Source organism: Rhinoraja longicauda, chromosome 21 (genome assembly GCF_053455715.1).
Source record: "Rhinoraja longicauda isolate Sanriku21f chromosome 21, sRhiLon1.1, whole genome shotgun sequence".
In the NCBI taxonomy this organism is placed as follows: Eukaryota; Metazoa; Chordata; class Chondrichthyes; order Rajiformes; family Arhynchobatidae; genus Rhinoraja; species Rhinoraja longicauda.
In genome coordinates, this window is record NC_135973.1 from 1,017,401 (window position 1) to 1,041,330 (window position 23,930).

Genomic DNA, 23,930 nt, shown 5'->3' on the forward strand with positions numbered 1-23,930 from the left:
CTGTCCTGGGCCATTGTCAGAGTGAGGCCCAGCGCAAACTGGAGGAACAGCACCTCATATTTTGCTTGGGCAGCTTACACCCCAGCGGTATGAACATTGACTTCTCTAACTTCATGCAACGCTCTCTCTCCATCCCTCCCCCATCCTAGTTCTCTGACTAGTTCCACTGTCCTGATTAATGTCACTGATTGTCTGCCTCCTTGTCACCTTTCCCTCAGTTAACAATGAACCAATCTACATTTTCTTCAGCATTGCCTGCTTTGATCTTTCTTTTTCACACCTTATGCTTCCATATCACTAGTCTCCCTTTCCCCTGAGTCTGAAGAAGGGTCTCTCTCTTCCTTCTCTCCACAGATGCTGCCTGACCCACTGAGTTACTCCAGCACTCTGTGAAACGTCACCTATCCATGTTCTCCACAGATGCTGCCTGACCCGCTGAGTTACTCTGTCATTTTGTGCCTATCTGGAGAAATAACCGCTTTCTAACCGATCAAGGATTTCCGCTTTGAGGACTTTCTCGATCAGGTTCATGTTGTGAGCAAACGACTCTGCCAGCTGCTTCACATCGATGTCCATCTTCACGAAGCTTTCACGCAATCTTGACTGCAAGAAGAAACATTTGTCAACTTAGATTTTCCAATTTATCAGAACCAATTTAACATGACATGTTTTATTAGAATCACTGACAAACAGAATGAAAAACTCATGGTATAGAAAAAAAAAGCTTAAACCAGAGGGCCAGAGGGCCAGAGGGCACGGGCTTAAGGTGAAAGGGGAAAGATTTAATAGGAAACTGAGGGGCAACGCTTTCACACAGAGGGGGGGGGGGGGTGGGTGTGTGGAACGAGCTGCCAGAGATGGGGGAATGAGCAGCCACAGGAGGGGGAACGAGCTGCCAGAGGAAGGGGTGGGTCTATGGAGCGAGCTGCCAGAGGAGAGGGGAACGAGCTGCCAGAGGAGGGCGAATGAGCTGCCAGAGGAGGGGGAATGTATGGAATGAACTGCCAGAGGGGGAATGAGCTGCCAGAGGAGAGGAGAACGAGCTGCCAGAGGAGGGGGGAACGAGCTGCCAGAGGAGAGGGGAACGAGCTGCCAGAGAATGGGGAACGAGCTGCCAGAGGAGAGGGTGGGTGTATGGAATGAGCTGCCAGAGGAGAGGGGAACGAGCTGCCAGAGGAGGGGGAATGAGCTGCCAGAGTAGAGGGGAGTGAGCTGCCAGAGGAGAGGGGAGTGAGCTGCCAGAGGGTGTCGTTGAGGCTGGTGCTGTAATATTTTAAAGGACAGTTGGACAGGTACATCGATCATCTTTCAAACCTGTAACATTAGTGCTCCCCCTTTACCTGTGGAAGTTACTGCAAATGAACCAGGAATGGTGGGTCGGCAAGGTGGTGCAGCAGGTAGAGCTGCTGCCTCACAGCGGGTTCCATCCTGACTACTGGTGCTGTCTGCACAGGGTTTGTGACCACGTGGGTTTCCTCTGGGTGCTCCGGTTTCCTCCCACATTACAAAGACGTGTGGATCTGTAAGTTAATTGGCTTCTGTAAAGTGTGCGGGGATCGCTGGTCGGCATGGACTCGGTGGGCCGAAGGGCCTGTTTCCTCGCTGTATCTCTAAATTAAACTAAGGGCTCAGGATGAAATATTGTACGCACCTGCTGGCTTTTGATTGCTTTGATGGTATCCTCACTGGGTGTTTGAAGAGTGCTCTCTTCTCTGTCCCCATCCTCCCGCAAGTCCTCTTCAAAGTTGCCTCTCACCCTCTCCAGTCTGTGCAGATTCTGTGTAAACACACGCAAGGGCCACCATTTCCTTTATCAATTATGTCACTGAAGAAAGTGCAATGTGAGCTACTGTTCAGAGCCACCTGCAGTACATTAGAGTATATCAGTGTGAACAATAACGGTTGTTTAGCAAGCGAGGGGTTTTATGATGATCCTATTCTTTCCAGGACAAGTGATCTGTTTAACAAATGCAATTATCAGGTCATAAGTGATAGGAGAAGAATTAGGCCATTCGGCCCATCAAGTCTACTCCGCCATCCAATCATGGCTGATCTATCTCTCCCTCCTAACCCCATTCTCATGCCTTCTCCCTGTAACCCCAATATTATGACTTTCAAGAGACATTTGGCCAGATGTATGGATGGGATGGGTTCAGAGGGACATGGGCTAAATGCAGGCCAATGGGACTAGCCCAGTGTGCCAACTTGGTCAGCAGGGATGATGTGGGCCGAAGGGCCTGTTTCAGTGCTGTGCCGATCTAAGGCTCAATGGGATGTTGCCTTAATGTGTGAAACGGTGGGTAAATGTTCCCATTCAACCCTCCCTGGGTGCCCAGCTAACAGGCCAGGTGTCCAGCGTTAGGCCATGTGCCCACCCCCCAGCTAACAGGCCAGGTGTCCAGCGTTAGGCCAGGTGCCCACCCCCCAGCGTTAGGCCAGGTGCCCACGCCCCCAGCTAACAGGCCAGGTGTCCAGCGTTAGGCCATGTGCCCACCCCCCAGCGTTAGGCCAGGTGCCCACGCCCCCAGCGTTAGGCCAGGTGCCCACCCCCCAGCGTTAGGCCAGGTGCCCACGCCCCCAGCTAACAGGCCAGGTGTCCAGCGTTAGGCCATGTGCCCACCCCCCAGCGTTAGGCCAGGTGCCCACGCCCCCAGCGTTAGGCCAGGTGCCCACCCCCCAGCGTTAGGCCAGGTGCCCACGCCCCCAGCGTTAGGCCAGGTGCCCACGCCCCCAGCGTTAGGCCAGGTGCCCAGCGTTAGGCCAGGTGCCCAGCGTTAGGCCAGGTGCCCACGCCCCCAGCGTTAGGCCAGGTGCCCAGCGTTAGGCCAGGTGCCCACGCCCCCAGCGTTAGGCCATGTGCCCACGCCCCCAGCGTTAGGCCAGGTGCCCAGCGTTAGGCCAGGTGCCCAGCGTTAGGCCAGGTGCCCACGCCCCCAGCGTTAGGCCATGTGCCCACGCCCCCAGCGTTAGGCCAGGTGCCCAGCGTTAGGCCAGGTGCCCAGCGTTAGGCCAGGTGCCCACGCCCCCAGCGTTAGGCCATGTGCCCACGCCCCCAGCGTTAGGCCAGGTGTCCACACCCCCCAGCATTAGGCCAGGTGCCCACGCCCCCAGCGTTAGGCCAGGTGCCCACGCCCCCAGCGTTAGGCCAGGTGCCCACACCCCCAGCGTTAGGCCAGGTGTCCAGCATTAGGCCAGGTGCCCACGCCCCCAGCGTTAGGCCAGGTGCTCACCCACCCAGCATTAGGCCAGGTGCCCACACCCCCAGCGTTAGGCCAGGTGCTCACCCACCCAGCGTTAGGCCAGGTGCTCACCCACCCAGCGTTAGGCCAGGTGCCCACACCCCCAGCGTTAGGCCAGGTGCCCACACCCCCAGCGTTAGGCCAGGTGCCCACACCCCCAGCGTTAGGCCAGGTGCTCACCCACCCAGCGTTAGGCCAGGTGCTCACCCACCCAGCGTTAGGCCAGGTGCCCACGCCCCCAGCGTTAGGCCAGGTGTCCAGCGTTAGGCCAGGTGTCTAGCGTTAGGCCAAGGCTGGGGTCTGGAGATGACACCATGCAGCCTGAATCCAAAAAGGATCTCAGTCACGTTGCATTGTCCTTGATGACGATGGAACTTTATTCTCACACGTAGTTAGGCACAGAGGAGTCCTTTGTCTGGCAGTAGAATAACAAGGTATGCACAGAGTCACTACGTAAAGGGTGCCGACACAGTTACTAATGGATTCATTATGGTCCTAATGGTTCCACTTTGTTCTCTGTGACCCCCTCCACTCCCCCCCATGCCAAGCCCCTCCCCTCCACTCCCCACGACGGGACCCTCCTTGTTCTTGGCGCCCCCCCCCATGCCCTCTCCCCTCCCCTCCACTCCCCCCCATGCCAAGCCCCTCCCCCATGCCCCCTTCACTCCCCCCCGTGCCCCCTCCCATCCCCTCCACTCCCCCCCATGCCAGGCCCCTCCTTGTCCGCACTGACTGACTGACCACCTGTACCACACGGCCATCCGTGACTGACCACCTGTACCACACGGCCATCCGTGACTGACCGCCGCTACTCACACGGCCATCCGTGACTGACCGCCTGTACCACACGGCCATCCGTGACTGACCACCTGTACCACACGGCCATCCGTGACTGACCGCCTGTACCACACGGCCATCCGTGACTGACCACCTGTACCACACGGCCATCCGTGACTGACCACCTGTACCACACGGCCATCCGTGACTGACCACCTGTACCACACGGCCATCCGTGACTGACCGCCTGTACCACACGGCCATCCGTGACTGACCGCCGGATAATGGAATCATTGTGAATTGCGCTTTAGTCTCAGCCGTCGTTGACATTACAGACCAAGGGCTGAACAAAGATAGAGATCCACGTTCCACACAGACCTCATCTGACTGGCACTGCCCGCCCGGCCACCTTCAGTCACACAGCTGCACGTCACATCTGACCGGCACTGCCCGCCCGGCCACCTTCAGTCACACAGCTGCATGTCACATCTGCACTTGCCAAGCCCCCTGCAATCCTCTCCTTAAACCTCACCACCTCTCTCTCCCCTCACCACCCACTCCTTCAGCAAACTCCAGACGACTTGCTCTGGTCTCATCTTCAGTGGCTCAGCATCTAGTTTTGGTAGTTTGCCAATGTTATGTTCACTCAGGGGATGGCTTTATTCAGTAAGTTCATGTTGGTGCCCCCTGGTGTTGGTGTGTGTCTGGAGAGAGAGCTGGGGACTGTCAATGGAAGACACAGCCAGCATTGTACAGACTCAGGTGACTTGTTTCTAAGGAAATAGAGCTAAAAGTATGAATGTAGGTGATTCTCACCTTTCAGAGGTTACGACCCAGTGCTCACCTTTTCTAGATTTAGAAATCTCTCTTCTATTTCCTTCCGAAATTGAGCTTCTTGCTGACGTAAATTTTTCCTGAACTCTTCCACACATTGAGCTAGTTTACCCTGAAACAAAGCAACAGCAAGTAACAAACGCCAACTGGCCACACACGGCTTGGTTGACTGAGCCTGCCCCCAGGCAAGTGGGAGGCTACGCCAGCCCATCATGGAGGTGTGGTGGGGTCTCGGCATGAGAGAGGAGGCAGGGCGATGCGTTTGGCCAACTCTAGGGATGATACAATGGTTCAGCCTGTCTCCATGCTGTCAACATTGTCCAACACTAGCCCATGTCCCCACAGACCCTGTGCCCTTGATTACATTACCCCTGGAAGTGACCATTCCAGCAAGTCCATGCCAGTCTTCGTTACTCTTCTCTCTGTCAATGTTCGTTGTCCAGAAAGTAGACACAAAATGCTGGAGTAACTCAGCGGGACAAGCAGCATCTCTGGAGAGAAGGAATGAGTCCAGACCCTTCTTAGGACTGATCAAATTCAGACTGCAGATTGATCTGCGTTCTCCAGACTCTGGGGTCAATGTTCTCACCTGCTCCATCCCTTCCCCAGCACAAGGTGGTGGGCAGTCGCCACACCTGTGGCAGACACACCTGCGGCAGACACACCTGCGGTAGACACCACACCTGCGGCTGACACCACACCTGCGGTAGACACCACACCTGCGGTAGACACCACACCTGTGGCAGACACACCTGCGGCAGACACACCTGCGGCTGACACCACACCTGCGGCTGACACCACACCTGCGGCAGACGCCACCTATGGAAACACCACACCTGTGGCAGTCACACCTGCGGCAGACACACCTGTGGAAGATGCCACACCTGCGGCAGACACCACACCTGTGACAGACACCACCTCTGTTGCCTGAAGAAGGTTCTGGACCCGAAACGTCACCCGTTCTCTCTCTCCTAGATGCTGCCTGACCTGCTGAGTTACTCCAGCATTTTGTGATACCTGCGATTTGTGCCAGCATCTGCAGTTATTTCCCTACACCTGTGGCCTGTACCTGTGCGAGATGGCTCTATGGCACTGCACGTTAAGCACAAAGCTCCCTTAACATTACCACTGAGAGTCATGGATACATTATGGTGATGTTTGAAGATTTGAGATCTATTACAGGAATCATTACTGATGCAGCAACAGAAATATGATCGTTGAGGATGTGATTTAATCAGTAATTATCCAATTTGTTATCAAAGTGCAGCTAATGACAGCAAAATACCAGCAGTGCTCGGTACCTGTGTTATGGCTGCTATTAGACCTGAACTTTGACATTATTCTTTGCTTCTTGTTTTTTATAAATCCATCTTGCTTGTATTTGTTGCCGGCTTGTGTGGGTTGGTCTCCTACCTTGGCGTGGACTCACACAGACGGGGATTTCCCAAACACGTCTCCGCTGAAATTCACACTGGGCTGCCGGGAGATGTTGGATGGCCCTGAATGGATCACTTCCCGGTGGTTTTACTCCCCTCGTGTGATCTACTGACCACCATTTATCACTGCGTCACCGGACCATGTTATTCACAAGTTATAGTAGTAGAATTAGGCCATTCGGCCCATCGGGTCCACTCCGCCATTCAATCATGGCTGACCTCTGCCTCCTAATCCCACTTTCCTGCCTTCTCCCCATAACCCTTGACACACGTTCTAATCAAGAATTTGTCTGTTTCAGTCTGAAGAAGGGTCTTGACCCAAAATGTCACCCATTCCTTCTCTCCAGAGATGCTGCCTGTCCCGCTGAGTTACTCCAGCATTTTGTGTCTATCTTCGGTTTAAGCCAGCATCTGCCGTTCCTTCCTGCACAGAAGCAGGCCCTTCAGCCCATCGATTCCACACTGACCGTCAAGCACCGAAATGCTCCGGGCTTGTGGCTGAAACGCTCATCACTGGAGATATTCTGGACTGTGTCTGAACCTTTTCTGGAGCCTCCCCAAACGCCCTGAGCCCTGGTGATCCGCACAGCAGGAGATGTTTCGAGGTCTGTTGAGGCCGGCGTGGTGGCGCAGCGGGTAGAGCTGCTACCTCACAGCGCCGGAGACCCGGGTTCCATCCCGACCACGGGCGCTGTCTGTATGGAGTTTGTACGCTCTCCCCGTGACCCGCGTGGGTTTTATCCGAGATCTTCAGTTTCCTCCCACACTCCAAAGACGTGCAGGTTTGTAGGTTAATTGGCTTTGGTATAAATGTAAACTGTCCCTAGTGGGTGTAGGATAGTGTTAGTGTGCGGGGATCGCTGGTCGGTGCAGACTCGGTGGGCCGAAGGGCCTGTTTCCACGCTGTATCTCTAAACTAATCTAAACTGATTTCCAATAATGCATTATGACTGTCATTCTACATTCAGTTTTCACCAGGTTCTTGTTAAACTATCCCAATATTTTACAGGAACTACGTTGTAAATAACACTTTGTAGGTGATGTGAGGCCAAGCTTCTGTACGTTTGAGGTTACCTGGTCACTTTTAGTTTGCCGGTTGCTCTCTGATGTGGAAGTCCGTAAGTCAGTGTGTTGTTGCTGCCTCTTGTGATCCTGTTGTGCTATTGCAGCGGCTAGTTCATCGAGCCTTGGGCATAAAGACACAGAGGCCCAGGGTTGCCTTCACATTGCATCCACGATGTGCCCAACACTGACTCCAACTATCTTCAGTTTCTCACTTCCCGTTGTAAAAACCAAGGCAGCTCATTCCTTACACCCACCACCCTCTGTGTGGAAAAGTTGCCCCTCGGGTTCCTATTAAATGTTTTGCCTCTCACCTTAACCCCATGTCTTCTGGTTCTTGATTCCCCTGCTCTGGGTAATAGACTCAGCATTCACCCTACCTACTGGAGTTTAGAAGGATGAGAGGGGATCTTATAGAAACATTTAAAATTCTTAAAGGATTGGACAAGCTAGATGCAGGTCAAATGTTCCCGATGTTGGGGGGAGTCCAGAACCAGGGGTCACAGTTTAAAAATAAGGGGTAGGCAATTTAGGACTGAGATGAGGAAAAACTTTTTCACCCAGAGAGTTGTGAATCTGTGGAATTCTCTGCCACAGAAGGCAGTGGAGGCCAATTCACTGGATGTTTTCAAGAGAGAGTTAGATTTAGCTCTCAGGGCTAACGGAATCAAGGGATATAGGGAGAAAGCAGGAATGGGGTACTGATTTTGGATGATCAGCCATGATCATATTGAATGGCGGTGCTGGCTCGAAGGGCTGGATAGCCTACTCCTGAACCTATTTTTCTGTTTCTATGTTTCTATGTTTCTATTCCCCTCACTCATTTACAGTGACGAAGAAAAAGATGACCTTGTGTTAATCCTTTCCTCCAAGTTATTTTCTTCTGATTCATGAAAGGTTTGTCTGTTCTTGAGGTAAGACAATGCGTTTTCAATTTGCAGCATCCTGTAATTGTAAATACAGTTCATTACCCACTCCTTCAGCTAAATTAATCCAGTCAAAAGATCTTATGAATACATTTGTATACTTTTGTAAAAACACATAAAATTGCAACCTGACCAGAACTTGGAAGGTTTGGCCAAATCATGCTGGAACTATAATTTTAAAGTTTTCAGTAATAGGAGTAAATAATTTCAAACACATTTTTTTTTTAAACATTCATCAAAAGCTCAAGAATTAATGGGCACATTAAGAAACTAAATTTACATAAAATAACATTGTAAAAAGACAAATAAACACATTTCCCTCTAATTCCTAGGACAGGTTTGTTCCATTGAGATACACACACAAACTCTGTAACCAAACATAACATGGACTTTACGCAATCCTCAAATTCTCAGTTAACCAGGCAACTGAATCATCCTTCAACAACCAGAGAGCAGTGCTGAACTACGATCTACCTCATTGGAGACCCTCGCACTTTACTGGCTTTACCTTGCACTAAACGTCATTCCCTTATCATGTATCTGTACACTGTAAATGGCTCAATTGTAATCATGTATTGTCTTTCTGCCGAATGGTTAGCGCGCAACACAAGCTTTTCACTGTACCTCGGTACACGTGACAATAAACTACATTGACTAATGTTCATCGTGATGTCTCTCTAGCTGCCTGCTTTTAATATTCATTTTGTTCTGTGCATATTTTAGTTTTGCTTTTGAAAACAAACCCAACAGACCAGTGGGAGCTGTTTGAAATGATATTTTTTTCCCATTTAATAAGGGCAAAATATTTCATGTAATCGTGTAGTAGGTTAGTCCAAAAAATGGAGATGTGTGTAAATACATTATTTCATGAACTTGGAAATAAAGTCTGTTCATTAAGAGGGCTGTGGAGGCCAAGTCAATGGTTATTTTTGAGGCAGAGATAGATGCAATCTTGATCAGTACGGGTGTCAGGGGTTATGGGGAGAAGGCAGGAGAATGGGGTTGGGAGGGAGAGATAGATCAGCCATGATTGAATGGCGGAGTAGACTTGATGGGCCGAATGGCCTAATTCTGCTCCTAGAACTTATGAAGTATTTTCAGTAAATTGTGCGATGTGGTTTTCCCGCTTTACATTTGCAAGATGCTGTATGGTTTTAGTTGAGGAATTTCCCATCACAGCTTAGCACTGAGCCCTGGGAAGGGAGGTGGTGGCTCGGTGGTAACATGGACGAGCCGGTCCTGCTGACAGTTAGCTTGTTATTTGCAGCACGATAGAACATAGAGCACAGAACAGCACAGGGTCAGGCCCTTCGGCCCACAATGTCCGTGCTGAACACGAGGAATAACCAACGCGAGATAACCACTTATGAGGTGTTTGTGCAGTTATCAACCAGAGCCACAGGTCAATACGACATTTACATTATTGTTGGCTTCACTTCAAGACTGAACAAGATGGAAACGCAACGTGGGAGAGGAGAGAGGAAATGTCTTGCTGTTGGTAGTAACAATTCCTCGTGTTCTTTGTTATATTATAGGGCGGCACGGTAGCGCAGCGGTAGAGTTGCTGCTTTACAGCGAATGCAGCGCCGGAGACTCAGGTTCGATCCTGACTACGGGTGCTGCACTGTAAGGAGTTTGTACGTCCTCCCCGTGACCTGCGTGGGTTTTCTCCGAGATCTTCGGTTTCCTCCCACACTCCAAAGACGTACAGGTATGTAGGTTAATTGGCTGGGTAAATGTAAAAATTGTCCCTAGTGGGTGTAGGATAGTGTTAATGTACGGGGATCGCTGGGCGGCACGGACTTGGAGGGCCGAAAAGGCCTGTTTCCGGCTGTATATATATGATATGATGATATGATATGATATGATGATATGATTATTGTTCACATGCACTGTCAGAAACACAGTATTAATCACACAATACCTGTGTTCAAATGTGCTCCTTAATCGCTCAATTGACTCTTCAGCATAGAGTGTGGCTTCAGTTTGTTTCTGTAAGCTGGACCACTGGAAAGATATAAACACATTCTTAGTTCCTTCCCAGATGAAGTTTGTATTAAAATTATTTTCACTGCCAGGATAATGGAGACCCATTTCTAAATGTGGATATTCATCTGGCAAAAGAATGTTTGAGATTTTTCACCCGATCTACTCCCCTCATGATTTTGCACAGCTCTGTCAGGTCGCCCCTCAGCCTCCTGCACCCTGATGAGTAGAGAGAACATGCCCAGCCTCTCCCGGTAGCTCAGCCTAGTGAAGTCTGGCAACATCCTCGGAAACCTTCTCTGCACCCTGTTCCAGCTTAACAACATCCTTCCCATCGCAGGGTGGGCAAAACTGAACACAATAATCAAGTGTGGCTTCAGCAACATGTTTACAACTGTAACATAGCATCACAACTTGGAGAGAAGGAATGGGTGATGTTTCGGGTTGAGACCCTTCTTCTGAGACCTGTCTGACCCGAAACGTCACCTATCCATGTTCTCCACAGATGCTGTCTGACCCGCTAAGTTACTCCAGCACTCTGTGAAACGTCACCTATCCATGTTCTCCAGAGATGCTGCCTGACCCGCTGAGTTACTCCACATTTTGTGTCTATCTTCGGTTTAAACCAGCACCTGCAGTTCCTTTTCTCACATCCCAACTTCCATACTCAGTCCCTGACTGATGAAGGCCAGCGTGCCAGAAGCCGTCAAGAAAGAGTCCCAGCTTTGGTTGAACTGTATCCCATTGAGAAATCCCATTACAAGAGAGGATGGGGTGTGCAAAATGTGAAGGGCAAAATGAGAACCGCACCTACAGGTCCGTCAAAGTATCACAAAATGCTGGAGTAACTCAGCGGGTCAGGCAGCATCTCTGGAGAGAAGGAACGGGTGACGTTTCGGGTCGAGACCCTTCTTCAGGCGATGTGTGTGTGGGGTGATCTTGTCCAAGGTCATCAGGTGGGAATAAAAATAAAGAGAATTTCACTCACTCTGCAAAGAATTCGATTGAACGATTAACACATCCTATCAGCATGATTAATAGCGGCACTTTACAGATATATAACACCATATGTTCAGCAAAAACATTCCAAGGAATTTTGCAAAGGTCTCAAAAAATTCAAAGCAAAGAGTTTGTCCATTTATTTTCAAATATCTCTCCTCCCCTTCACCTCGTTTTAGATTTTCTGTAATTACGTAAATCTCTCTCTCTCTCTCTCTCTAATGCTTTGCTGTCGTGTTGCAAGATCCTGGGTTACAAATGTGAACTTAACCTCTCTCTTCATGAGTTACTTTTTCAGTCAGAGAGTTGTAAATCTGTGGAATTCTCTGCCTCAGAAGGCAGTGGAGGCCAATTCTCTGAATGCATTCAAGAGAGAGCTAGATAGAGCTCTTAATGATAGCGGAGTCAGGGGGTATGGGGAGAAGGCAGGAACGGGGTACTGATTGAGAATGATCAGCCATGATCACATTGAATGGCGGTGCTGGCTCGAAGGGCCGAATGGCCTCCTCCTGCACCTATTGTCTATTGTCTATTGTCTATCCGACCTCATGAGCATTTCGGGTATTTTTTAATAAATTAAAACAGGAAACTCTCATGTTCAACAATTTGCAGATGTTGGTATTGAATTTTTAAATATAATTCTGCGTTTCCTCATTTGTGAATAATGTTAATGTACATTAAATGGATTATTGGTTTAATCTGCAAAGTAACTACATATTATGATTTGGTCACGAAATGCTGGAGGAACTCAGTGGGACAGGCAGCATCTCTGGATAGAAGCAATAAGTGATGTTTCAGGTCGAGACCTTGAAGAAGGTCTCAACCCCAAATGTCACCCATTCCTTCTCTCCACAGATGCTGCTTGTCCCGCTGAGTTACTCCAGCATTTTGTGTCTATCTATCGGTGTAAACCAGCATCTGCAGTTCCTTCCTTGTTTATGCACTGGCTCTCTCTGGGCTGATACAAACACACTGGGCCAAATTGCTTCCTATATCACAAGTATTCCATGACTGTGAACTGAGGGAGCACACCCTCTTGTATATGGTCAAGTGAGCAATTAAGGTGATCAGGATTACACAGCAGGGCTGGCTTTTGCCACGTCAGTCTAACTGGAAATCAAAGGTATTTATTCACAAAATGCTGGAGTATCTCAGCAGGTCAGGCAGCATCTCAGGAGAGAAGGAATGGGTGACGTTTCGGGTCGTGACCCTTCTTCAGCCTAATGTCAGGGGGGTGGGACAAAGGAAGGATATAGGTGGAGACAGGAAGATAGAGGGAGATCTGGGAAGGGGAGGGGAAGAGAGGGACAGAGGAACTATCTAAAGTTGGAGGTCAATATTCATACCACTGGGCTGCAAACTGCCCAGGCGAAATATCAGGTGCTGTTCCTCCAATTTCCGGTGGGCCTCATTATGGCACTGGAGGAGGCCCAGGACAGAAAGGTCAGACTGGGAGTGGGAGTTGAAGTGCTCAGCCACCGGGAGATCAGGTTGGTTAAGGCGGACTGAGCGCAGGTGTTGAGCGAAGCGATCGCCGAGCCTGCGTTTGGTTTCGCCAATGTAAAGAAGTTGACATCTAGAGCAGCGGATACAATAGATGAGGTTGGAGGAGGTGCAGGTGAACCTCTGTCTCACCTGGAAAGACTTTTTGGGTCCTTGGATGGAGTTGAGTGGGGAGGTAAAGGGACAGGTGTTGCATCTCGTGCGGTTGCAGCAGAAATCAAAGTTGCTCATTTGGTCTGGGATACAGTGCCTTCTAAAAACTTATGACAAATAAGTTGCATATAAAAATTAGTTAAGAGAAACTTGTCACAAGTTTTTTTTAAGTATTCTTAGAAAGTAATTAGCATGCAAATTTACTCGGCAAGATTTAAGGCATTCACAGACATTTGACATAATCCTAGAATGTTGAATCTGATTTCGCCAATACTGACTGTTTCTTTGTTTTCCTCGTCCATTTGCTGCGAAACTTGTTTCACCTCTTCTTTGACCAGTTTGATTTCGGAGTCCTGCAGTTCCAGTTTATTCTTCCCCTGCCCCACATCACTCATTAGCACGGAGATCATTCTCTCCATCTGTACCTTCTGCGCACGGATGTTCTGCACCACACTCTGTAGTTCCGCAAACCTACGAGAAAACACACCTCACGTTAGCACATGAAACAACCCCTACGGTCACAAGCTTTCAGGAAGAAACGTCACCCAGTCATTCTCTCCAGAGATGCTGCCTGACCCGCTGAGTTACTCCAGCACTTTGTGTCTACCTTCCATTTGAACCAGCATCTGCAGTTATTTTCCTACACTTCAGGACATTTAAGATTATTATTGAGACTTGGCAAAAATAACACTGAGCAAAGGCAGGCAATGTTTGGAAATGCTTATTGACGTATTGTTGCAGGGAATCGTCTGAAATTTAGCCAAAGAATTGCTGATCCTGGAGTCTCCAAACACTTCTACCTCACCAGCCGCACGGCTCTGAAATGCTGTTAACATCAACACTTCTGTCAATACCTCACAGATATGAAGACACAAGGAACTGAAGATGCTGGAATCTTCAGCAGAAAATAAAGTGCCAGAGGAACCCAGCGGGTCAGGCAGCATCTGTGGAGGGGATGGACAGGCGAGGTTTCATCTCAACCCTGTTCTCCAGTTCCTGATTTCCCGACACTGGGCAAAGTCCCATTCTACAGATTTCAGTAGCACTCTGAGTTTCCACGTGATTACACTACACAGCATTGTTTTATAATAGATGAACGTGTTGGGATCTATTCACAAAATGCGGGAGTAACTCAGCAGGTCAGGCAGCATCTCAGGAGAGAAGGAATGGGCGACGTTTCGGGTCGAGACCCTTCTTCAGACTGAAGAAACGTCACCCATTCCTTCTCTCCAGAGATGCTGCCTGACCTGCTGAGTTACTCCAGCATTTTGTGAATAAATACCTTTGATTTGTACCAGCATCTGCAGTTATTGTCTTATACAACGTGTTGGGATTGATCAGTCAGTGTGTGTTCATGACTACCAGGCTCACCTGCGCTCAGAGTGATTCCTTTGGCTTTTCATTTCTTCCTCGTTCTCCGTGATCATCAGCTCTAACTGCTGCGATCGATTTAGTAACATAACCATTGACAACTTCTCCGAGTAAAGGGTCCCTTCTGCTTCCTTGAGGCGCGACATGATCTTTGAGATCATGTTGTTGCTGGCTTCAATGTTGCCCATGATGGTTGACCAGGTGGTCATGTGCTCCTGGTAACCTGGCGCTTCTCGCCCAACCTGCTGCAGTTCAGTCTGAAGTTTTCCAATCTCCTTTTTCAAGGAACAGTTTGCTTCCTCCACCGATTTCACTCTGGATTCCAACAAAGACATCTTTGTAGCTTTGCCGCCAGAGGTTGGAGACTCTACATCGAGAGAGGGCAGCTTATTCCTGCCACTGTTCTGGCTGCTGATCTCGTGTCTGGTTCCACTGTCGTGTCTCTCCCGGCCCGGCTCTGATGCGTGGATATTGGGTAGAAGGCCGACCTGGGGAATATCTTCATCAGATGATCTGGAAAGATATTTTTTAAATGATTTGTGATTGTCATTAACGAGCTGGAAGAAATGTAACTAAATCACTAGTTCATCAATAAGACACAGAGTGCTGGAGTAACTCAGCGGGTCAGGCAGCATCTGTGGAGAACATGGATAGGTGACGTTTCACAGAGTGCTGGAGTAACTCAGCAGGTCAGGCAGCATCTGTGGAGAACATGGACAGGTGACGTTTTTGGGTTGGGACCCTTCTTCAGACCAAAAACGTCACCTATCCATGTTCTCCAGAGATGCTGCCTGACCCACTGAGTTACTCCAGCACTTTGTATTGTTTTTTGTTGCTAACCAGCATTTGCAGTTCCTTGTTTCTGTAAGGACCGTGTGGGTCGGTGGATGTAATGGAACAGGTGAAGGGACAGGTGTTGCATCTGCTGCCTCTCCAGGGGGTGGTAGCATGAGGAGTGGTGGCCAAGGTGGAGGAGCTGATGGGAGATGCAATGGGAACAGTTCCTTTGTAGGACCTTTCTTGCCCCAGTCGTTCCCTCTTCTTCCCTCTCTCATCAGGTAGAAGAAACATAATCATGAATGAATATACCCTGAGTCATAGAGTCACAGAGTGATACAGTGTGGAAACAGGCACCTTCATAGAGTCACAGAGTGATACAGTGTGGAAACAGGCCCTTCATAGAGTCACAGAGTGACACAGTGTGGAAACAGGCCCTTCATAGAGTCACAGTGATACAGTGTGGAAACAGGCCTTTCGGCCTAACTTGCCCACACCGGCCAACATGTCCCATCCACACTAGTCCCATCTGCCTGCACTTGGTCCATATCCCTCCAAACCTGTCCTATCCAGTAACAGCGTCTTCCCCCTTTGTGATCAGACTGCTGAAGGATCCCCCAATAAACGAGCGTGTGGGCCTGATCTTCCAATCTGCCATCGTGGCCGACACTGGACATTTTCTCTGTAACTACAAGGCTGTAAAACCACACTCTGAAATTTGGCGTTTTTCTCTTTGTACTACCTGTTCATAAGGTCATCAGTGAATGGAGCAGAATTAGGCCATTCGGCCCATCAAGTCTACTGCGCAATTCAATCATGGCTGATCCATCTCTCCCTCCTAACCCCATTCTCCTGCCTTCTCCCCATAACCCCTGACACCTGCACTAATCAAGATTGCATCTATCTCTGCCTTAAATATATCCACTGACTTGTGGCCTCCACAGCCGTCTGTGGCAAAGAATCCCACAGCTTCACCGCCCTCTGACTCCTCATCTCCTTCCTAAAGGAGCGTCCTTTAATTCTGAGGCTGTGCCCTCTGGTTCTAGACTCTCCTACCAGTGGAAACATCCTCTCCACATCCACTCTATCCAGGCCGCTCAATATTCTGTAATTTTCAATGAGGTCCCCCCTCATCCATCTAAATTCCAGTGACATCAGGGTGGGTGGGGGTGGGGTGGGGGTGAATGCTTTATAAAGCAGGGAGGGTGGCTGGAAGGTATGTGGGTGCTGTGTAAGAGGGTGGGGGGGGGTGCTGTACACATCAGGGTGGGTGCTGTACACATCAGGGTGGGTGCTGTGTGTGGGTGCTGTGTGTGGGTGCTGTGTGTGGGTGCTGTGTGTGGGTGCTGTGTAACAGGGTGGGTGCTGTGTGTGGGTGCTGTGTAACAGGGTGGGTGCTGTGTGTGGGTGCTGTGTAACAGGGTGGGTGCTGTGTGTGGGTGCTGTGTAACAGGGTGGGTGCTGTGTGTGGGTGCTGTCATGTGTGGGTGTGGGGGTGCTGTGTGTGTGGGTGCTGTGTGTGTGGGTGCTGTGTGTGTGGGTGCTGTGTGTGGGTGCTGTCATGTGTGGGTGTGGGGGTGCTGTGTGTGTGGGTGCTGTGTGTATGGGTGCTGTGTGTGTGTGTGTGGGTGCTGTGTGTGTGGGTGCTGTGTGTGTGGGTGCTGTGTGTGTGGGGGTGCTGTGTGTGTGGGTGCTGTGTGTGGGTGCTGTGTGTGTGGGTGCTGTGTGTGTGGGTGCTGTGTGTGTGGGTGCTGTGTGTGTGGGTGCTGTGTGTGTGGGTGCTGTGTGTGTGGGTGCTGTGTGTGTGGGTGCTGTGTAAACCAGGGAGGTGGCGATACCGTTCAGTGGAGCAGCGGGAACATCTGCTGTAATCCGCCGGGGAGAGGTCGCTCATCGCCGGCCGCCCGGAGCCGTCCCAGTGCGGGCAGCGCCCGGTCCTGGAGCCTCGCTGATGCCGCGGCCGCGCCGTCACAATGGGCCGGGACTGGGGGTCGTGCCCGGGGGTCGCTGCCTGTGTCCCGGGGCAGCAGGTGCCGCAGGTGCGGGCGCTCTCACCTGTGCTCTCACCTGTGCCCTCACCTGTGCCCTCACCTGTGCCCTCATCTGTGCTCTCACCTGTGCTCTCACCTGTGCCCTCACCTGTGCTCTCACCTGTGCCCTCATCTGTGCTCTCACCTGTGCTCTCACCTGTGCTCTCACCTGTGCCCTCACCTGTGCCCTCACCTGTGCCCTCACCTGTGCCCTCACCTGTGCCCTCACCTGTGCTCTCACCTGTGCCCTCACCTGTGCTCTCACCTGTGCCCTCACCTGTGCTCTCACCTGTGCCCTCACCTGTGCCCTCACCTGTGCCCTCACCTGTGCCCTCACCTGTGCCCTCACCTGTGCCCTCACCTGTGCCCTCACCTGTGCCCTCACCTGTGCCCTCACCTGTGCCCTCACCTGTGCTCTCACCTGTGCTCTCACCTGTGCCCTCACCTGTTTAAGATCACAGGTCGCTGCAGTTACACAAGGCGAGCTCATCGCCGCAGCAGTCGGTCAGCGCGTTAACGAGGCGTCTCTCTCGTGTGAAGCCAATCACGGGGGTCTGGAGACGTTCAGCGGGTCGGGCATCGTCTGTGGGGGGAGATGGGGCGAAGGCTCTTCTTCAGACTGACCGATGGCCTTTATCCTCAGTGAGGCTGGAGACGGGTCCATTCCCTCCACAGATGCTGCCCGACCCGCTGCGCTCCTCCAGTACTTTGTCCTTTGCTCCCAGATTCCAGCACCTGCAGTTCCTTGGTGTCCTCCACTAGCGGCTGATGACGTTCAATGGTCGAGTGTTTTATTGTCCTGTGTCCCAGATAGAACAACGACAACCTTACTTGCAGCAGCACAACACAATGTGTAAACATGGTGCACTGTGAATAATGTGGGAAACGAGAGAGAAAGGGCAGTGTGTGTATCTACACACACAAATACACACGAGTACACACATACACACATACATATATATATACACATACACACACGAGTACACACATACACACATACATATATACACACAGCTGGTGATGGACCGGGCTGTGATGGACCAGGCTGTGTGATGGACCGGGCTGTGTGTGGTGGACCGGGCTGTGTGTGATGGACCGGGCAGTGTGTGGTGGACCGGGCAGTGTGTGATGGACCGGGCTGTGTGTGGTGGACCGGGCAGTGTGTGGTGGACCGGGCAGTGTGTGGTGGACCGGGCAGTGTGTGGTGGACCGGGCAGTGTGTGGTGGACCGGGCAGTGTGTGGTGGACCGGGCAGTGTGATGGACTGGGCTGTGTGTGGTGGACCGGGCAGTGTGTGGTGGACCGGGCAGTGTGTGATGGACCGGGCTGTGTGTGACGGACCGGGCAGTGTGTGGTGGACCGGGCAGTGTGTGGTGGACCGGGCAGTGTGATGGACTGGGCTGTGTGTGATGGACCGGGCTGTGTGATGGACCGGGCAGTGTGTGATGGACCGGGCAGTGTGTGGTGGACCGGGCTGTGTGTGACGGACCGGGATGTGTGTGATGGACCGGGCAGTGTGTGGTGGACCGGGCAGTGTGTGGTGGACCGGGCAGTGTGATGGACCGGGCTGTGTGTGATGGACCGGGCTGTGTGTGATGGACCGGGCTGTGTGATGGACCGGGCAGTGTGTGATGGACCGGGCTGTGTGTGATGGACCGGGCAGTGTGTGGTGGACCGGGCAGTGTGATGGACCGGGCTGTGTGTGATGGACCGGGCTGTGTGTGATGGACCGGGCTGTGTGATGGACCGGGCAGTGTGTGGTGGACCGGGCTGTGTGATGGACCGGGCTGTGTGTGATGGACCGGGCAGTGTGTGGTGGACCGGGCAGTGTGATGGACCGGGCTGTGTGTGATGGACCGGGCTGTGTGTGATGGACCGGGCTGTGTGATGGACCGGGCAGTGTGTGGTGGACCGGGCAGTGTGTGGTGGACCGGGCTGTGTGATGGACCGGGCAGTGTGTGGTGGACCGGGCAGTGTGTGGTGGACCGGGCTGTGTGTGATGGACCGGGCAGTGTGTGCTGGACCGGGCAGTGTGTGGTGGACCGGGCTGTGTGTGACGGACCGGAATGTGTGTGATGGACCGGGCAGTGTGTGATGGACCGGGCTGTGTCCACAACATTTTACAGACTTTTCCGCTCCTGAACGTTGAAGTTGCTGAACCAGGCGGTGATGTGACTGGTCAATGTGCCACTCCTGTACACCTGTAGATGTGACCTTCACCAGGTGATGTTGTGTGTAACCTGCACCTTGTCTACAGAAACAAGCGCTGCTCGTTCACAACACCAGTCAGAGGTGGACGGACAGACAGCATCGATCAGCAGTTGCTAGATGATGAAATTAATAAACTCCAGCAGTTTGTGACGACAGACATTGGATATCTTCATCTACACCTGTAACGTGAAGCTTCTGGACGTCGCTAAAGGCACCCAGTTCCACACCTGCCTGTCTACCAACCTTGTTTATTTAGATTGATTGAAAGATACAGCATGGAAACAGGCCCTTCGGCCCACCAGGTCCACGCCAACCATCGATCGCACCAGTTGTATGTCCTCCCACTTTCTCATCCACTCCCTGCACACTAGGGGCAATTAACCCACAAACCCGCACGTCTTTGGGATGTGAGAGGAATCAGATCACAGCAGACCCAAGTGGACAGGGAGAAGGTGCAAACTCTACAGAGATCAGCCCCAGCCCAGGATCCAACCCGCGTCTCTGGCGCTCTGCCAACCGAACCAGAGGGCATTTAATCCAAGAAGGTCCAGGCTGGGATTTAAACCATTGAGGTACCGCATGTGTATCTGCATGTTGTTGCGTTTACAGGCATGTAAAGCTGCAGCGTCAGGATCTCACGGTTGTTCAGTTGCTGGACCATCTGACAATTAAACACTTGTCACCAGAGACTGTCTCCTCAGTAAAGGCCAACACCGCTCGCTACCTGCTGTCCGCTCCGCTCCCCTCCCTGTAGGAGATGGGAGACCGGCTCGCCCTCACACAAAGCCGACCTTTGCTGTTCCTTCCTACTTGAGATTAATTACCTTCTCCAGAGAAACACAAACGCACACAAAAGCAAACGTAAACTGGCCTTTACAAGTGATTTTGAGCGCGGGAGCAAGGCTGGCTTACAATGTAGGAAGGAACTGTAGATGCTGGTCGAAATCGAAGACAAACACAAAGTGCTGGAGTAACTCAGCGGGTCAGGCAGCATCTGTGGAGAACATGGATAGGTGACGTTTCAGAGTGCTGGAGTAACTCAGAGGGTCAGGCAGCATCTCTGGAGCAAAGGAATGGGTGATGTTTCAGATCGAGACCCTTCTTCAGACTTGCTACATTTACACCTTGGTGTGGCCATAACTGACACAGTGCGTGCATTCTAAAATCTCCTGAACCAAGGGTACATTTGTTACAGGGGAGTAAAACAAAGGCTGTCCTGATTGCAGCAATGCCTGCACTGTTATACTGAGACGAGTGGGCCTGTATTCATTAGTTTATACTGATTTTACTTATCCCCTTTATTTATAGGGCCTGATACTTTGACACGCAGTAAACCTCCTGTTGAGTCTCTGGATGTGGATTTGATCTGGGTTCTGATTTCTGGTAGGGACCGGTTGTAAAAAGCGTGGGGAATTTAAATACAGCATCTAGGAGACTACATGCCCTCAACGTTATTCACAGATCATAAGATTTGGCTGTTGTGACACTGAGATATGACTTAGAGAGGAGAGGGAATGATGGTTTCTCAGTTACAACTCTTGTAGTCATAGAGTGATACAGTGTGGAATCAGGCCCTTCGACCCAACTTGCCCATACCGGCCAACATCTCCCATTGACACTAAACCCACCTACCTGCACTTGGCCCATATCCCTCCAAACCCATCCTATCCATGTACCTGTCTGTTTCTTAAATGTTGGGATAGTCCCAGCCTCAACTACCTCCTCTGGCAGCTTGTTCCATACACCCACCACCCTCTGTGTGAAAAAGTTATCCCTGATTCCTATTAAATCTTTTCCCCTTCACCTTGAACCTATGTCCTCTGGTCCTCGATTCCCCTACTCTGGGCAAGAGACTGTGCATCTACCCGATCTGTTCCTCTCATGATTTATACACCTCTATAAGATCTCCCCTCATCCTCCTGCACTCCAGTTCATGTTTAAACACTAATCTCAGATTGGAAGGAATTTATCTCCAACAGCCCCAACTCAGGTTCAGAAAACCAGAAGAAATACTTTTGATTCTTGAAGTTTAAAAGTCTACATGAAAACAGGCGAATAGATCAAAAATGTAAACATTTATTACTGCAGGAAACAAAATTCACAATCCTTTTGAAAATCTTGAGCACATAGATATCTTAAAACTATTTAAATAATACTCAAAAACTAAAATATGTTATGGTTCATTCAGGTGGCCATCAAAATATTAATAGTTTAGCTGTTTCTGCAGCAGAATAAAAGCAATATTTGAGTATTATAAAATACCAGCCACCATGAAAGGAATAAGAACACTGATTAGCTATAAAAGCACTAGTTTTGTGGTTAATGGAATTTTATTTAGCTTTATTATTTGTGCCCAATGTGTCATTTATTATTTTAGTAATATCAATTTTTCTGCAAGATAGAATATTAAACTTAATTGGTCTTCAGTGGGGTGTGAATAGCAGCCGTCCACCACAGTACAATTACAGCAGATAAACAATCACAGATAAGCTCAATTCGTCTGCATTACTTCATGCTTCATCACTGCACAATATCTCCTGCCACAGAAGTTAGAAAAGACAAAATCCTTCAAAAACAAATTGCACTCAGAAAACTCATCTGTCATTTCCTTGCACTTTCCACATCTTGTGATTTAGGTGGTTTATAAAATACAAAGTGAGACAATACTCAGTGCTCCAGTGAGTAATATATAATTACAACCCAATAAACTCTGAAGAAATGACACTGTGCCCTGGGTTGAGTGGTTCTACATTGCCATTTGTGTAAACACAACGTGTACGAAGGAGCTGCAGGTGCTGGATTAAACTGAAGATAGACACAAGATGCTGGAGTAACTCAGCGGGTCAGGCAGCATCTCGGGAGAGAAGGAATGGGTGACGTTTCGGGTCGAGACCCTTCTTCCCTAAACTCAAACGTCACCCATTCCTTCTCTCCAGAGATGCTGCCTGTCCCGCTGAGCTACTCTAGCTTCTTGTGTCTATCTTCTGTGTAAACATAGTGTCCGGTGCCCATCCAAACTCATGATCTGCCCCTGCCCGTACAGAAGCTCTGGCTCAGGGGATCGGTGGGAGGCTGTTGTCTTGCACTAGCTGCAGTCCAAACTCAAACTTGGCGCCACGTCGTTTTTGGATCCACTGCTCAGTTTTGGATTGTCTGCTTCTTCACGCTTGGGAAGCTGGTTGTTAGTTATACGCTGGTAACTTTGACAGCACAGTTGGGAAGTGCATGCATAGAACTCTCATTTAGCTGTCCTGTGGCATGGTGCACTAGCACTCCGAGTCGTTCCGTCGACCGTCACCGATGCCTGTGAAACGTGGAACTGCTGAGCAACTGGAATCCTTTGCGTGCAGAGCAAGCTGTTCCCAGTACAATCCCAAGTGCCTCATCCATGTTTGACTCTGAGCACGAGCAGGGTTCAGAAAATATCAGGAGCTCCCGAAGTCAAACTAATCATAAGGGAGACACTTTGTGCGTGAATCTTGCACTTAGTCCCCAAATACTTAAGTTTTACAACAATCCAGGAAGAACAGCAGAAAACTGTGCAAGACAAACATTTGTTCTAGTTTAAAAAATATAAGACTGTACAATTTAAAGTTACAAGTTACAGTGCAGACGATCATTGTGGCACACTGTGGCAGCCCGTCCAGAAACGATCCCGGCGATCCAGGCTCCGCTCACATCAAGTGCAAACAAAACATTGGCTGGATAAAATCTCTCCACTAGAATTGTTCAAACGGTAAAATTCCAGCAAGTGCGAGACTCTGGGGAAACGCAGGACACGGCAATCACGTGTGCGCCATCTTAAGCTCCTCCAGTTGGCCTTTGTGTAAACGATATCGGGCAAGATCTTTTCTGGTAACGATTCCAATCACCTGCATACAAAATATTTGGCACGTCAATTTTGGCAAATGAAATCAGTTGCACAACACATAGCTCCTGATGTGGACAGTTGTACAGCACAGAGACAGTCTTGGTAGTATCATTTACACACTCACCCCATTGCATCCATCACAGATGACCAGGTGCCGCAAGCCCAGGGTCCGGAACAATCTGAACACTCTTGGCAGAGATGCCTCCTTTAACAAAAAAGGCACAAATTGAATTTAAGATTGTAAACTTACTGTGTTGAATTTGAGTTTGTGAAATTAACATCTTTATATTGAGATTGTGCATAAACTAGTACACAACGGCACGAATCAGTCTGAAGAAGGGTCCTGACACGAAATATCACTTAAGACACAAAGTCAGTCTGAAGAAGGGTCCTGACCCGGAATATCACTTAAAGATACAAAATGCTGGAGTAACTCAGCGGGACGGGCAGCATCTCTGGAGAAAAGGAATGGGTGATGTTTCTGGTGGAGACCCTTCTTCAGAACCGTTTCACCCATTGCTTCTCTCCAGAGATGCTGCCTGTCCCGCTGAGTTCCTCCAGCTTTTTGTGTCTATCTTTGATGTAAACCAGCATCTGCAGTTCCTTCTGAAACAGCACTTATCCATGTTCTCCAGAGAAGCTGGCTGACTAGCTGAGTTACTCCAGCACTGTATTTTTTGCTGAAGATTCCAGGGTGTGCAGTTGCTTGTGTCTCTACAATCTGTGCATCGAGGCAGTGGAGGCCAATTCACTGG

General features: G+C 50.2%; 2 protein-coding genes across 4 annotated transcripts in view; one reads left to right on the forward strand and one right to left on the reverse strand.

Moving 5' to 3' along the window:
• The window catches only part of LOC144603836 (enoyl-CoA delta isomerase 1, mitochondrial-like), a 93,766-nt gene that overhangs the window by 12,458 nt on the left and 57,378 nt on the right, over positions 1 to 23,930 (forward strand). The gene's annotated exons all lie outside the window — the stretch shown is intronic.
• Positions 21,394 to 23,930, reverse strand: part of clcn7 (chloride channel 7) — a 42,530-nt gene continuing 39,993 nt past the window's right edge. For all 3 annotated transcript variants that reach the window (XM_078417564.1, XM_078417562.1, XM_078417561.1), the window contains 2 exons: positions 23,300 to 23,380; positions 21,394 to 23,176 (listed from right to left, as the gene is read on the reverse strand). In XM_078417564.1, coding sequence (XP_078273690.1) covers positions 23,090 to 23,176; positions 23,300 to 23,380 — 168 coding nt within the window. In that variant the 3' untranslated portion in view covers positions 21,394 to 23,089. The remainder of the gene's footprint in view (positions 23,177 to 23,299; positions 23,381 to 23,930) is intronic.